Source organism: Lipophrys pholis (genome assembly GCF_963383615.2).
Source record: "Lipophrys pholis genome assembly, chromosome: 17".
NCBI classification, from domain to species: domain Eukaryota; kingdom Metazoa; phylum Chordata; class Actinopteri; order Blenniiformes; family Blenniidae; genus Lipophrys; species Lipophrys pholis.
In genome coordinates, this window is record NC_137643.1 from 11,570,337 (window position 1) to 11,587,306 (window position 16,970).

Here is a 16,970-nt window from a genome sequence, read left to right on the forward strand (position 1 = left end):
TTCCTCTGCTCAATGCTGTTATGCCTCTGGAACTTTATTTTCTCCTAATAATGATGGTTATTATAATTGCAGTGATAATCCCAGTCAGATAATAACGGTGGATGAAAAAAAGAAAAGACGCCACTTGTCTGTGTGAAAAATACTCTCAAATATCATAAAACCTTCCCAGCGTGAAGTTTCAGTTTAAAAAGCCAATGTAACGTCGATCAGCGCCACGGCATTTGTGCTTCTAAATGAGAGAAAAACATTGTATAAGATGGACTAATAAACCCACTTTATTACAGTAAACAGACTTTATTGGCCCAGTTCCATTTGCAAGATACAAAAAAAAGAATATTTTTTTCCACAATGAATGTTTGTTGAAAATGGGACTTTTATCACCAAATATACAATTGTCTATAAATAGAGGTGAACTGACAAAAAGAAACTTATCATTGCATCACGCTTGATTTTGAAAGGTAACGTTATTCAAAACTATTTTCCATAAAACATGAAGCATGTTGGATTATTTTCTTCTTCTTTTTTTTTATAGAACTGGAGTGTAAATAAATGTGTCTTAAAATCTTAGCTGATCTAAGGAAAACTGAGCTTGTTTAATAGCTTTATAGGTGATATTATTTAAATCGCTGTATTGGATAGTTTACGTTATCTGCTGCTCTAGTTTGGTTTTAGTACAATCTGTTGTCAGAAAAATCCCACTGTGACAGATTAATAGTTGTTTTAATGATTTCAATCAATCAACTTTTAATAGCAACCTTATATGTGTGTGTGTGTGTGTGTGTGTGTCTTGTGCTGATTTATCTGTGTTACTGTGTCAACACCTACTGTAGTTACTGCTTTTTTAACTTTACAATTTTATATTTGCATACATATATTCTCAAAAAAACATTACGTGTTAGGTTGTTTTTTTTCTCCAAAATATGACTTTTATGTTTATATCTTTATTAAATTGTCAACAAACCAATGGACACGGACAGACACGGACACTAGGTATATAGCGTTTATAACCCATGTTTACAGTATTCACCATCTCATGTAAACCTCTACAAATTGACACTTTATGTGTTTCCCTACGTATAAAATCAGTTTAAAACTCCTTGAGGGCTCTTATAGAGGGCGATTATGGGACAAGTCGCTGAAATGTTCTAAAGAACTTGAAATTCTCGGGGATAAACTGCTAAAGAAATGCGAAGGGACGTCGTCACAGTGTTAATAAATAATGGCACATCTACCCAAAACACGAAAAGCCGGCATGCAAAAGAAGCTGCTAGGTTACTTGGGGTGGACTAAGTGGAGCTGCGGCTGCCGACGTGGACATCAGGCGCTTCATGAGGCTGAACCTGTGCCCGACTTATTTGGCAAAAACAGTCTGTACAGAATGAGAATAAATTCTTTTATACAATAAAAATATTTCGTAAAGAGTTGCGTGAGGGAGCGGGTCGGAGGTCCGTCGTTTCGCCTCGCACATCGGAGGATCACCGGTTCATGACAGCGTCCTGTGTTTTGTTGATGCGACTCTCCTCCTCCTGCCCGGGGGGGGGGGGGATGTGAGTCGCGTCATTGTGTAACAGAGTTGCAGAGGGGCGGCGCGCGGCGACGTCGGGGTCCCGAAAAACGTCGGGTTGAACTCCGCGAGGACACGAGCCGACCCGGGTTCCCGAGCAGCCGCAGCCGCAGCCGCAGCCTCTCCGTGGGGTTCGTCCTGCAAGTCTCCCCCGTCGGCGGACGTCAGATCTCCGTCAGCATGACCTTGTAGGCGTCTGCGTAGCTCTCGATGTTGAGGATGAAGGTGTCTTCGTTGGAGTAATGCTCGATGATGTTATCATCCATGTTCACTAGGATACTACGAGCACAGAAGGCATCGTCACACAAGTGGAGAATTAAAAAAAAACAACCTCCAAACGGATCAAACATCTCGTGTCCTCGACTCACCCTTTTTTACTCTTCTTATACACTTTGGCTATCCTCTCTGTGGGCACGCCGTACTTCTCTGATATCTGCCGGCGGTAAGACAAAGCGTTTTGTAAAAAAAAAGGGGGGGGGGGGGGGCGATTGACGCCTGTCACATTGTTCTCACACGCAAAACAAAGAAGCGTCACTCACGGCGTCCATCAGGCCTCGGAGCGTGGGAGACTTCAGCATCAGGGCGTCAAACACCTCGTCCGTCTCCTTTCTTACGTACAGCAGCACTGCCGACATGACGAGGAACCTTCACTTTACATAAGTACACACATTCATGCCTCACCTTGTTTTGTTGTGCTTTTGCAGCAGAGGCAATTTGTGGAGCGCTCCAACAACGACAACAGCAAACTAATCACCTAAATCATTTCAACCTTCATCCTCGGTTCTTTTTTTTTTTGGTTTTTGTTTGGAAACGGTAATTAGAAATTTGAATATCCAGGAGAGCAGATCAGCTCCTAAAAGAGAAACGTGGACCTTGAAAGGTTTTTATTTTTTAAAGTTTCCACCACAGAAAATGAACAATGGATTTTCAATGTTGCAGCCATATTGGACTTTCAGCCTTTTAATCAAGATTGACTGTGATCAGCCCGTGATGTCACTTCGCCAATCATATTCTGTAGGTGTTTGTTGTGTGTGTGTGTGTGTGTGTGTGTGTGTGTGGGGGGGGTACTTTTAGTGTACCTCTCTTGTGCGTCTCCTCTTTGATCTGTTTGTGAGGGGGCGAACACAAGTCTTCATCTGACGGCCTGAACATCCTCTTCACCAACACGCTCCTTGAAAAAAAACACAAACACACACCGTGTGTCGCACGTGTGCCGTCTGCAGCACCCCCCCCCCCACACACACACACACACCCACACGCGAGGTGGTATCTGAACCCATCCTCATTTGCATATTGTCCATTGGTCTGACCAGATGTAAATGAAAACGCTCACTTCCTGGGCGAGCGCGCTCACTCACCCTTCTCTGTCCATTTCCTCCGTGTTGAACGTGAACACCTGCAGCGGAAACAGTCGCCGTCAAAAAAAAACTATGACGGTTTATTTAAACTTGAAGTTGTGCTACATTTGAGGAGCGTGCATTTGTGGGATGAGCAGCTGACCTGGATGACTCCATTTGACCAAATGTTAAAAATGCAGTTCTTATATTGTTATTCAAACTTTTTTCTTTTTTTTTTTACAATGACTGAGCATGCCGACATGGCGATTGTCATGTTTCCATAGCGACTGAGCATGACAATACATATTGCGTCATGTTTCCATGACTACCAGGACTGGCGACACGGAAAGCATCACGCTGACTCCTGACTGTATATTACATATACAATAAGACATATTGCTCCACCTGTCCGGCTCTCTGCAGGTTTCCAAAGTGGACGTCGGGGATGAAGAGGACCGGCTGAGCCTCCAGGTCCGTCAAGGTCTTGAAGTAGGTGGTGTCCGACTTTTTGGGAACGGTTATCACGCCGACGCCGCCGTCTTTCCCTGAACACAGAAAGGAAAGTTCATTTTAATGCCCTGAGTGTCCCGTAAACTGCGGACGTTTTTTTTAACGAAATTCACAATCATATTTTCAATTTGACAAATAACAGGAATACTTTTCCAAAAGGCCAAAATAACTTGACCTGGACACGATATTATTTCAGCGCCGTAATGAAGGCCCTCGGTGGTTCAACATGTATTCAACAAGCAGACAAACGGGTCTTCTCGTTCTGTCTTTTTAAACTTCAAATTGCACCCCTGAGCTATAATTTCAAATAGAACAGTGATTTCGGACCTTTTGACTTCTTGCGGAACAATTTTCTTTCTTCGTCCCTAATTTTCCTCTCCGCTCCCTGAAGAGAAAAGGAAAAAAGAAAAAAGAAAAAAATCAGTTACTGGAAACGACACAAACCTCACACACAGCCGCATTGTTGAAACTGTGTATGTGTATGTGTGTTTGTGTGTGCGCGTGTCCTTGTTTTTTTTTTTATCCTGGCGCAGACCTAAAGGTGGAATCATACATTGCAAGAACAAAGAAATTAGTTTGTTTTCTTGCGGCGGCAAGAATAGGAAGAAAGTTATTTCAGGGCAGGACATTTCATACGTCTCCTGGAAATATTAGACACACAGTTACATGCAACCCAACAGGGTTCCGGGGTTGGAGGGTTTATAGGGGGATCCTAAGACTTTCCCTGCTCGAGTGGCCCACAGGCTTTGGTTCTCTTGGCTGGTGGCTTGTGTCTGGGTCTGGGGGCTCCATGTCCTTTCACTCCTCCTAGATGTGGGCAGTCGTTGTGTCTGGGACATGGTCTGAGGTCCCCTCGGTCTGGTTTGGGTCCCGTGTTTCTGGGCGACGTGGGTCTGGGCCCACTTTACACTGTATGTAGCTATGACATCAATCCCGAATCACACCCAATAGACAAAGCTTACACACACTCACACATACACACAAACACACTATCAGTGACTTTGTACATCAGTCAAACTGAGTTGCATTCATGCTAATCCCGAGGTTTTTTTGTATTTGCTGACTAATTCCAGTACGAATTCAGAAAATGTTTTTCTTTTATTGTTTTTCTTTTTATTTGCAGACGTGCTAATTAAACTATGGCTGAGGGTGTGTGTGTGTGTGTGTGTGTGTGTGTGTGTGTGTGTGTGTGTGTGTGTGTGTGTGTGTGTGTGTGTGTGTGTGTGTGTGTGTGTGTGTGTGCACTGACCACTAGAGGGAGAACTGATGTCATGAATTAGCTCCAGCTCTTGGTCTGAACTACTCTTCACTCAGTGGTTCAGCAGATTCAACCAGAGATGCAGACATTAAACACACACTCAGTACATTCTCTGGTAGACTGATCATTTCAAGCTTTGAGAAATCCATTCATTGACCCTCCACTCTGCAGGGGACACCCTGGACAGATCCTCAGTCAGTCACAGTGCGAACACAGAGAGAGACACAAACACACACACACTCATATTCACACGTGAGACGACATATTCAGTCTCATGTTATCTGACTTCAAGCTGCACGAGTAAACCGGAGCGATTTGTCACCTTGTCACAGAAGACCTTGATCTGCGAGTAGGCTCTGTGCAGCGGCTTGTTGCTGCGGTTGTTGTAGCTGTACGTGTCTATCTGGATCATCAGAGGGAGACCTTTGACCCCCTTCTGAGAGGAGAAGTCTGTGCTCAGACAGTTGACCGTGATGAAGATCTGCCAGAGACACAAACGACATGACAGGTTGGTGGTAGAACAGGTAAAAGGTAAAAACATGCAAACTGCATTTGTTATAGAGGCTGTGTGTGTAATTCACTGTTCTCAAATATAAAAACACCCCAATCCAGATTGTTTTCAGTGTTTTCGGGGGTCTTTCAGTCCAGAGTAAACAAAAACATTCAACAATCTGTGTTCTTTACTTTAAAAAAGTAGTTTTACGATTGAGATGACGCGTCTGCAGTTCGAAAAAATGAATGAAAAAACATGAACATCACTTCAACATGAGACCGTTAACTTTCTTGTTCCAGTTCATTGTGTCCCTGTCAGTCTGCGGGTTTGGTTCTTAATGCGATCCACTACAAAAAGGCGGAGGAGGTTGCTCATTAACTTGAACCATAAAAACTCCATTAGCTGCAGCAGCCAAGAGGAAAGCCTCATCTGAATCAACCTGCAGCGAGCAAAAGCTCCACAAAGTGTTTTATGTCTGTGATGTTTGTGCAACATTTCCCTAACTTAACTACCTCTGATCCCCAACTTTACGGTTCTTTATATAGTCAAGTAATTAGATGCTGCACAATACCACTGTACAATAACAACTCGACTGTATGTCGTAAAGTTTTTATATACTCTATGCATGATGTGAATGCAAATTCTCTCCCTTGTGGCATAAATGCAGTCTTGTTATATTTTGTTAGCCGTTAGTTTGACGCAGGTTACCAATGTGTGACATGATTTCACCAAGGGGATTCAATAAAGTAGTATTTTATTTTCATGCTATGCTATGCTATGTGATGGTATGTTAGGTTCACATTATGCATTGCTCGATTCGGTACGCTTCTCTTCTCTGCTACGTCATGACATGTTATGTCATGGCACATTTTCTTATAAGACTTTTTCTTTTTTTATGTAACTGTGTATTCTTAAAACGTGGAATACAATTAACAGTAAAAAAATAAATCTTTTGAGCCACGACCCTGTTTATTCTGACACCTGTCAGCGGAGAGGGTTTTCCAATAAACTGTGATGTTACACATGTTTCAGTGCTTCGCTGAGTTAATTCAGGCTCAATAGTCTGATTAAGAGAAATGAGCATTAGAAACGAAGATGTGGAGAGAGAGAGAGAGAGAGAGAGAGAGAGAGAGAGAGAGAGAGAGAGAGAGTCAATATTAGCCCAATGAAGTGCGCTTGGATTTCTTCCCTACAATGTGTTTGTCTCCAGGCAGCTATTGCAATGAACGAGCCACATAGCGCGCACACACACACACACACACACACACACACACACACACACACACACACACACACACACACACACACACACACACACACACACACACACACACATTACTCATGTTCGCACAGAAATGAGGGCAAAACAAACAACGGAGGGCGGGGACGGGAGTGGGTGAGTGTTGGTCCTCGGGGGCACTCTGGAGTTCAAACAGTGACGGGGGCTCCGCGTTAAGGAGCGGCCACAAAGGAGTGGGCTTCACCGAGACAAAGAGGACAAACAACGCTGCCCGTCACTCCTACATCATTCGGAAAATATGCCAGTCAGAGTGAAAGAGCCATTTCCAGCTTCTTCTGACATTTTTTCAGATTCCAACAGTTTTTAAGTCGTTGTTTCAACATCGGTGCGGCCCACAGGTCAAATACTTGCATCACCTTTGAGGGTTTCACATAAAAAGTACATTTGTTTGCCAACACCTGAATCAGCACATTAAAAAAAAAAAAAAAAAGGAAACCTGTCCGGCTGCTTTCTTCACGTTTCTGACACACCCCCAGTCGAGTGGTTCCTAAGAAAAATACATTTGCTCTCAAATGGTACAAAAAGTGTTTTGTACCTTGGCCTCTTCGTTCACGTCCCAGGTGAAAGAGATGGCGTTGTAGGCGATTTCCTCGATGTTGCTGATGGTGTTGAAGCTCTCCTTGTAATCGGCTGTGAGAATAAAAAAAAAAAGGGGGACACGGTTTATCTCTGCGGCCGCGGCGACGTTTCACATGGGAGTCCTGCTGCAAACCCAAACACACACGAGACCGGCTCCCGCACGCACCGCAAATTGGTCAATAAAATGACACAAGCAGCTCGGGTGTATTTGTTCAGATAAACAATCAAACGGCACGCTCCCATTTTTATTTTTTTTTTGGGGGGGGGGGGAGATAAAGCCTTATCTGCTTGTGCAAACAAACTCTCGGACTTCAAAAGGACGAGAGGGAAATACAGGAGGCCCTTGGCCCTCACGTGCTGTAATAAAAGCCAGTGGGATGACCCGAGAGTCCACTGCTGTGGGACGGGAGGTTTTATTCTAAGTCAAATACATCTGGAGAAGCAATTTAACGTTTTGAGATTTAACAGTTATTTAACTGTAGTGATGTAGTAGGGGTGAGATGGAGGCCAAAAGGTGAAGGAAAGAAATATATCTGGACAATCATCTTGTCTGTAGAAGTTTCTCATGATCCATAGAAGAAAGTAAATGCTCAGGTGCAGTGTGCTGACTCCAGCTGTAGCTGTACTCGCTCTATAAAACTGTAATAATAAGATGCTTTGTTGAATCCTGAGAAACCGTCCATTGTTTTTAATGCATATTTGGAGCGGGCCGTAGTGTAAATGAGCAGCAGTCGTTGATGCAGCAGACGTTTAACTCTGACTGACACAGTGACGCATCATGACTTTACTCTTGGATATTACGACACAGGACTCACACGCTGGAAATGTTGGGTTGTGATGATGCTTTGTTAAGCGGAGCCATTAAAGCCTGAACAGGGCAAACATCACTGTTCCTGGGCGTTGTGGATGGCTGTGCATTTATGAAGTCATCTGACGACTGAATAACCCCGACATAAGTAAATCAGAGATTTGTTCGAGTCTTCTGAAAAACTAGAAATGATACAAGCCTTACAAGTAAAAACTGTGTGTGTGGCCTGCAGCTCTTCATCTGGTCACATCCCAGAGCATCTCACAACCTCTGACCTCCTCCATCATCCCGGCTATGGTTGCAGTGACACTTGCCGGCTCGGCGGCGGCAGGTGCACAGCGCAGGAAGGCACGCAGCCACATGCCCATCTGTTCACATCCCCTCTTAAATACAGCCGTTCAAACGATCCATTCTGAGACGCTGCCTCGGGGCGCAGCGGGACGCAGCCCCTCACCCCTCGCCCTGCCCACTGCTGATCGCACATCTTCAGGTTACACTGCAGAAGTCGTGGCTGGAGGGCGCTCCGTCACCCCACATTGTCCTCCATCACATTGTCTCGGCTTTGACTGTCCACAGGTGGCGTGAGCTTTAACAAGTGTGTGTTTCTTCCGCACATGTCAACAAATATTTCCTCCCTCTGGGTCAAAGCGGAGATGCAGATTCTCTATTTCTACATACACACACTTAGACACAGATTTGTCGTGCTAGAAAATATATCAGACGCTCTGATGACTGCAGGGAACCAGCTTCACCTTCATCTGACACATTTCTCTCTTCATCTGAGCATGCTCGTCTGTGTCCTGCACCTGAAGATCAGGTACCACATGTTGTATCGCATGTTGTGACGGGCCACTATTTCATGTTAGTGGATGTTAGGAATAAAGTCCTGCTGTTATACACTGAGGGTTTGGATCGTGCACCCAAATTTCAGACGGTCAAAACCTACATTTACGACCTTGCACTATCATTATACACATTCTTTAGTACTTTACGGTCTTTCACATTTTAAATGATCTCATTTCATAATTTTTACTTCCATTCTTTTTTTGTAAATCTCTTTGATCTAGATTTAATGTGACGGAAAGCTAGTGCGATACTATTCTCCTTGTTATCACCTATATGGTTGTACCGGAATGAACTCATTAGGTTTATCTTTGACTTCCAACTGTTTGTAGGAGTCCTCTCCTCTCAGTTTACTAAATATCTTCAGCCGGATCTGTGTGTGTGCAGTTGTGCCTACAAAGAATGCAAACATGTATGTGGTAGCTGTGATATTATTAGTGACTGATCAGTAAGGATCTGACTGCATTGTGCACTTTTCTTTTCCCAAGCTGTCACACGGGAACCTTGTATGTGTTACACAGCCACAATTTCCAATCTTTAGCTCTGTGCAAAACTACTCCACTTATCTGCCAATACACTGAGTGTGACACCTCATAGCTTGTCAAGGGAATGGATGACAGAAATACGATTTTTTTAGATCTGAGCGTGAGCTGAAAATATACCTGGGATCAATTTGGAGGACTTTTTGAAGCATGTACCGGACTTTGCTCACAGCCTATCGAAAGACATACAAGTCAACACAGTCACACCCAATGTACTCACACTTTCAATTGTCAGAGTCAATCATAGGGCCTGAAAGTACGTGTGTATAATAGAACAGGGGCACACAAAAGAGGAAGCTGCATTACTACAAAACACTGAGGACCTGACGGACGTGCAAAATAACATACAGTAAAGATTTAGTGTGTTTAGCTTTATGAATGTGGAATATTGACCGTGTTCTAGTATAGATGTGTGTTGATTCACAAATAAAACAACACCAGCTGTTTATTAAGTTGTAATACTGCATCAGTGGGAAAAACTCTTAAGAGTGACAGGAGTCGTTGGCATATTTCATTTCAGAGTAAAGTTTTTGTCGGTAAAGAGGAAAAAGCGGTTTTTGCAGCCATATTGAGGTGTTTGTTATTACTCGTTGTTCCTCTTTTTAAAACCATCTCATCATTCCCAAGCCGGGATCAACTGGGATTAAAAATGTAGACTTAAACTGCAAGAATTACTTTCAACAGACCAAGACCGACCGAGGTAACAGTGTGGGGAGCATTCCTCGCCTTGTCCTGACAGGCTGCGTACAAATTCTGAGTGTGTGTTGTTGTTTGTGCGAGTGAGTGTGTGTGTGTCTGTGTGTGTGTGTGTGTGTGTGTCCCATCCACCTCCAGTGTCCCACATACCTCTGACTCTCTGCCTACTTAGCAGGCCTGAGCTTGTCAAACGCCAACCGCCTACAAGCTTCTCACACACTCATTCAACAAGGCATGAAAAAAAATTGGATGGTTCCAATTCAAATCCATCAACTGAAAATAATAAAAAGGTCAGAAGTGGTAACGTTATGTGGGGGGGGGGGGGAACAAAACACGCTGAGATCCAAAGTTTGCTGCTGATTTGGACTTTCAAGTTTCTTTTCCAGAGATTTCTCTCCTGCTCCATCTCTCAGACTACGTTTAGGAGATTATGGGATTTATGTTGTGTTTCCCAGAAACACCTAGACATTAGGAGCTTCTGTGTGTGTGTGTGTGTGTGTGTGTGTGTGTGTGTGTGTGTGTGTGTGTGTGTGTGTGTGTGTGTGTGTGTGTGTGTGTGCGTGCGTGTGTGTGTGTGTGTGTGTGTGGGTGTGTGTGTGTGTGAGACGGTGGGCAGCTGAACAGCCGCAGGCAGACAGTTCTGTTGGGTGGAGGCTTGTTTGCCCTCACTTTGGTAATGCTTTGTTTGTTAGCGGAGTACATTCCACCATAAGGAACAACATAAATCTGTCATCTTCTCCCCTTTTTTTTTTCCAATATACATTAACCTTCATTCATTCAATGGAGGCCTTTAGAAGACAAAAAAAAGAAAGAAGAAGCCCCAATGAGTCCTACCAATGTCGAGGACTCGCTGTTTGGCCGTGTGCTGCCGAGAGTGCCAGTACTTCCAGTATTTCAGCTGCTCGTCTCGGTTCTTGTCCTCGCTGAACACCACCATGATCACGCTCTGTGATGAGAAGCGACAGGACGAGAATGTAAACACAGCTCAGATGAACCCCATTAGATTCTGGTCACAGGAGTTTTCCCTTCATTTTCTCATTGTTTGGAAAACATAGAAAAACTCAAATATTATCATATACTACACATTTTTCTATTATCGTGCAGCATTAATTAGTTAAATCTCCCACTAAAAGTTTTGCCATAGGTTTGCAACTGAAGACTTTTTTGTGTTTCAATTAAAAAACAGCACCATTTTAGGGCCACTTTCTGCATCTTTACTTATCTGCAGACCCGTTTGAGCTGGAGTTTCCACCAAATCACCCCCCACAGACGACAGTATAATAATCAAAGGACTATACACCGACTACCAATCCTGTACAGATAAGCTTTAATTAGACTGTCTGCTGCTTACTTCACTGTTCTTAATCAGATGAGCAGATTTCAGCTTTTACGTTGCAGATTTGCTGCAAAAACCCCCCCCCCCCAAAAAACTACAAGATAACTGAAGTCCCACAAAAGAAAAGTGCAAATTGGGCAGAACAAGTCTCTTGTTGTGAAAACGGTTTCTCACAAGTGCTGAAAAACTGCTTTGTTAAGCCACTGTGTCAAAGGGGGAGATTGTTTTTTTCTATTTTCATGAAAAGGTAGCATTTTGTCACTAAAGCTGGCTGACCGGATGCAAGTCTGTATTTAAATTCAGACACTCAGTGACATTTGGCGGTTTCTATGAGTCTTTAATAGAAGAAAGAGAATTGTGTGTGGAGAAATACATGTTTAGAATACAAATGTTTGAATGTGTTGCTCAGTGGTGTCAAACCCTTCACAGATTGATGAGAATGGACAGGTCAGTATAAAGTTATGACCGCCTTTCTAATACTGATGGGCGACATAACGAAGCAATATCAGTGTAATCAAACACATTTTGACTGTCTATCAGGATTTTGAAATGAATGCTGCAGCTTTCAAGAGTGTGAAGTGACAGAGCCGTGTGGCTGCGAGGAGCCGCTCACCCGGACTTTGCTGATGGGGTGTCGGAGGCGCTTGTTGGCGCTGAGCTCGTTGAGCGTCACGGCGTAGAACTGGCCTTTGTTCAGGTAGGTCATCGGTCCCTCGCCCTGCTTCTGACGCAGCGAGCGAGTGGCGTCCAGCGTGTACTGGAAGCTGTCTCTGCGCACGCAAGAACAACCGTGACTTGATAGGTCAAGGTGAGACGCGACAACAGAACTGTTGCATTTGTCTCTGAATCTGTCTGGATTTATAAACGAGCTTCTACATAGGCTGTACTGTGATTACATTTATGCCCAGCCACTGCACTTTGAGCTACTTACCCTCCCTCCTGATGAAATAAGAAGTCATTTGTGGCGAGAGCGGAAGGTGTGTGATACTTCTGTGGGAAAAGCAAAAAGCAAAAAGCAAAAAAAAAAAAAAAAGAGCAGGGAAAGCAGAAATGATTCAGAACAAGTTAATTTAGCTCAGGAGGAAGTAGTTCAACAATGCAGCAAACGAGAAAGATTAAAAAAAAAAACCTTGCAGTCATAATGAACAAAGTTCAGGATGAAATCACTTTGTCAAAGGTTGTTAAAATTCAATTGACACATTTCAGAGAAAATCCTACTATTTCCTCGAATCCAGAGCCGACGCTTCTTTTGAAAGGCGTTACCTTTGTGTGTTAATGATAATGTGTGTGTGGCATCACTGTGATGTTTAGAGACGGGGTCCACAGCCCTTCTGAGAGACTGACCACATTCAGGACAGAAACGTTCGGACTCCACTTCACAGAATGATCCTTTTGTTTCTTTACGTCAAATTAAACATCATCAGGCCTCATAAACTGATTCTCATTCTCCACGGCTGCTCAGTCGCTCATTTGATTGAGTTTTTTTTTTATAAATTCATTTACTTAATCTTTCGCTTTTTCATGTTTAAGCGTCCAGAAAATGTTTTGACACCGTGCAGGCTGACATGAAGAATAGAGAGCAGGATATTATGAGCAGGTTATCAATATCAACTGAAGTTAAACTAAAACATTCCAGTGAGTTTTCTACCCCACAAAAAAATGTAGAATTTACCTACTAGCAGGATTTAAATAACTGATAAAACGTAATAAAACTTTGTACCTAAACTGCAAAAAACAGCAGGTTTCAAGTGAAGATTTTACTTTAAAAAGCAACGTTATTTGTTTATAAAAATGTGTCTTATCATAGAATCTAAATCTGTACGCTGCAGATCCAGACTGTGTCCTCTCACCCCGTCTCTGTCCTCTTCGTACGGGCTGTCCGGCGGACTCTGTTGGTCGTCCTCCATGTACGAGCTCTCGCTGACGGCCCTCACCACGTACTGACTCTGCTCGTGTATCACCCGCGGCGGCTCCTCTGCCTCCACCCTGTAGTGAAGCCCCCCCGAGCCCGCCATGTAGACGGGCGCGTACACCTCGGCCTTCACTACCGACACGGCTGAGCCCGCTCCCGTCGGTGCCCCCCCACCGCCGCCGCCACCGCCACCGCCCGGCGAGCCAGCATAGTGCTCCCGTTTCGGCTCCTGGTGCTCTGTGTTCAGACACAGGTTGACGGGGACGGACTTGAGGACCTGGACGCGGTTGTCCACCGTCTCCACCTCGCTGTGGCTGGTAACGTTGTTGAGAAGTACAGTCCTGAACACAAACAATTTCATTTGAGTCAACATGTATTTGAGAGCAGCAGCGTGAGCTGCACAATGATCTGTGGTTAATGAATTCCAACGCGCGGTTATTTTAGTCAGGCAGCCTGGATTTACTTTGATTGAGTTCATCGGCCATTTATTTCCAAGATAACGTTCCGTATCAGGCAGTTATTCAATATTATTGTGTTTTTGGCCAAAACAAGTGAGTGAACCCTGGGTGTTTACAGTAATGACTTGTATATGGGTGACAAAGTTACTCTGCATCTAGTTTTTGAAATCGAGCTGCCACAGATGTTCTTAAGAGTTATGAGTAGTAGGCATGCCAAATCCTCCCACTGGTGACAGGACAGGAAGAAAAGAATAAACAACACATGACATGAATTTAAAATTGATCTAGACAGGCACTTTTCGGGAGGTTTTTCTTGAATATTTGGCCATCCTGACGCCTTTCCTTGTTTCTCTTTTTCAAAGCTCCGTCCAAATCGCTGTTTATATATCAAATATCCTTCAAGTGAAACTCCCATTTGTTTGTCTGTGATATTTGCACACGCTCGATCTCACAATACACGTTCAGATCAACGCGATCTCATGTACATAGCAGGTGTTTCTTGTATTAAACTGGTTCGTCTGTAAGCGACTTTGGATTTACTTTTGCTCGCCGCTGCAGAGGACTGCTGCCTCGTCGTCTTACATTTACTGACGGGTCCGTCTGTCCCTGTAACCTACAGCGACTCAAATTCACTGACCTTTTCTCTTGTTCTTCTGCCATATCAACAACTTTGGGAACTGGCAGAAGTCTTTTATCTTTGGGTACCTGGAAAGAAAGAAAAAATAGGAGATTGTGTTCACGATCGAGCAAAACTGAGCTTTTATTCCACTTTTTTTCTGTTTGGTTTTATAAAGTCGGAGCATGACTCATGCACCATTTGTAAATTGACGCCTGTTTACTCCGGGGATCCGTGTAATGTATTGTTTGCACTGGTATACTTAGAACTGTGGTGAGCATGGCTTTGGAACAGGCAGAAAGCTCTGCCCGAAACAGCATCAAATAATGCACTAGTCATGCTGAAACATTTGTAAGGAAGCCTTCCGCCTGGTGACTGTGGTTCCCTGTGAGCCGGTTTCAAAGGTTTGACAGCTTTCCTGAACCTTGTAGTAGTCGTAGAGCAGGCCAAGGGCGTTGGCGCTGTCCTCGTCCCCGTTGATGCTCATCATGGCCTTGGTGGCGGCCGTCAGCGGGTTCTCCAGGTACGAGCGCCATGCCTCGTCCTCGCTGGTGTACGCCCGTCGCACGGCGGGGTAAGAGCTGTCATTGGGGACGACCACGACCAGGTGCTTACTGTGGGAACACGAGGGAAAAACCATTAAGCGTGAAAAGAGTTGAGTGGCAGGTGATTTGAAGATTCAATCGCCATCATTAGAGCTTGTTGATTTTGGGACAAATTTCACTTCTTCTATACCGTGTTACACTATGGACAGGTCGCTACTCTATCACAGGGTAAACACAGACAGACAGAGGAAAAAGTTCAAACTCTTAAAGTTCAATTTGTGTCCTGCTTTTTAGCTGATGTCGTAGTGAAAGGCTCCCCCAACCAAAGTCTAAAGAATGCAGAGGTGAAAGATGAATAGATTTATTATTCATTTATATGGGTTTTCTTAGCGTCTCTGATTTTTAATTTAACTAATTAAACATACACACTTTGCCTTGCCGTTCACTTCAATATGTGATCAGAAAGAAAAAAAAATGACAATTTTTTTCTTACATCATTTTCCTGTGTTTCAGGTAGAATCCGGAGATTAGGCGATAAGCTACAGCAATGTTCACGCCCGTGTGTGTTTGTGTGTGTGGGTGTGTGACTCTCCCCTCTTTAGGCCCACTTAAGTTCAGATCACAGACCAGTTAAACACACACGGTGTTGCCACAACAGCTCTTTGAGCTCAGCCAATCATGGAACAGGCTCCCAAAGTGTCAACTTGCACTTGGAAAATGTTGTACGATAAACCATATCTTCATCATGGGACGCCATCGCTTTTAATGTTCAATCTGGTTTCATCTTTCTGGCTGCATGAGGGAGCTATTTGGATCTGCGAAGTCTGCTGTGTCCAGTAGATTTCAAATATGAAATGATTCAATTGTGTAATTTCTATAATGTAACACTGGTGTATTCACATTGTAAAGGTAGAAAACAGGCAGACTTACATTGTTTCTGCCTTAAATTGTTCATTTATTATTCTTCAATCACTTCACACACAGTCAACAACTTTCGTTGTTATGTCTTTTGATGCTGTTTCAATTCCAGTTATTCTCTTGTTGGGGGTCATCTATTTTAATATTAAATCACCGTTCCTGGCCAATGACGGCACTGACTGCACATATGAAGGTGATATTTACACTTCAACTGAACTCTACTCAGGTGGATCCAATAAAAATATGGACAGAGTGTCCAAATGGTGGCAGTCACCTGTTGTTTCCCACAGATGCAGAGGACAGATGGAACACCTACACACAGGTTTGTTCTTTGATATTAAAATAAGAAAAACTTTGCATATGTCAGAAAATGTTTTAGGAGGTTTGAGTGGCATTGAAAGAAACTGTGTGAATAAAAAAGAAATGAAGGCAAGTGAAAATAATCGTTGTAATTTGATTAAAAACGTAATTATTATATTATCATTAAATAATTATCTCTGAGTGAAAATAACACATTTGCTTAAGAAAGGTATCAATATTATCATTGTATGTTTAAGTTTAACATACAAAGGCACAATCCTTCCTGGTAAATTAACGGTTTTCTAATTAATAGTCTATAAATAAAGAAGTTACAAAACAGCGCAGAAGGCCATCAACAAGATTCACAAATTCATCTCAAATACCAGCATAGTAGGAATAAAATAAAATAAAAACAAAAAACGAAAAACAGTAAAGCAATACAGGAGAGGAGCTAAAAGTTTTCTTGTTTATTCAAATAAGTGAAGATAGTGAGTAAGACCCCGTCCTGGTGCTCTGGAGGTCTCCCATCAGTCAAAAATGGCGATTTGAGCTCTAATGAAATCCAACGGAGAAAACTTTGTTTGTCATCTTTTCCTTCTGATCAAAAACAACGTGGCATAAATCTATATATTTTTAAAAAAAAATCCAGATATAATAAGAGTTGGTGAACGAGCCCATTTTCCAATCCTACACAGGATGATCCCTCCAATAAAAAGCCGCTTTGTTTTTTTTTTTTTTTTTTCAATGAGGACTAAAAGAAAATAGTTCCCCCTCCATGTAGAAACCATCACAGCTCCTCTCCTCCGCCTCGATCACTTACTTGTCTGTCTCCTGTGACATATTTTGCTTCCTCTACGATTCTTCCTGGTGAAACTGGACTTTCAAGTCGGAGCAGGTAATAGAGTGAGCGAGTTGCCAGAAGTTGGTCTACAGGTAAGTCGACTTTTCTCGCTGT

General features: G+C 43.2%; 1 protein-coding gene across 3 annotated transcripts; it reads right to left on the bottom strand.

The window, feature by feature from the left end:
- Nucleotides 1-253: 253 nt before the first annotated feature.
- On the bottom strand, nt 254-16,970 carry grhl2b (grainyhead-like transcription factor 2b). 3 transcript variants are annotated; one of them, XM_080484767.1, is made up of 16 exons: nt 16,836-16,970; nt 14,677-14,866; nt 14,274-14,341; nt 13,117-13,519; nt 12,198-12,256; nt 11,880-12,036; nt 10,765-10,876; nt 6,998-7,092; nt 4,992-5,150; nt 3,739-3,796; nt 3,307-3,446; nt 2,923-2,960; nt 2,644-2,735; nt 2,104-2,189; nt 1,933-1,997; nt 254-1,843 (listed from the first exon to the last, which is right to left on the bottom strand). In XM_080484767.1, exons 1-16 carry the CDS (start codon nt 16,853-16,855, stop codon nt 1,729-1,731), a joined length of 1,857 nt encoding a protein of 618 aa, XP_080340893.1. In that variant the 5' UTR covers nt 16,856-16,970; the 3' UTR covers nt 254-1,728. The 3 variants fall into 3 exon arrangements, with proteins under 3 accessions (XP_080340893.1, XP_080340892.1, XP_080340894.1); XM_080484766.1 differs by having other exon boundaries at nt 16,515-16,841; XM_080484768.1 differs by lacking the exon at nt 16,836-16,970 and adding an exon at nt 15,291-15,445.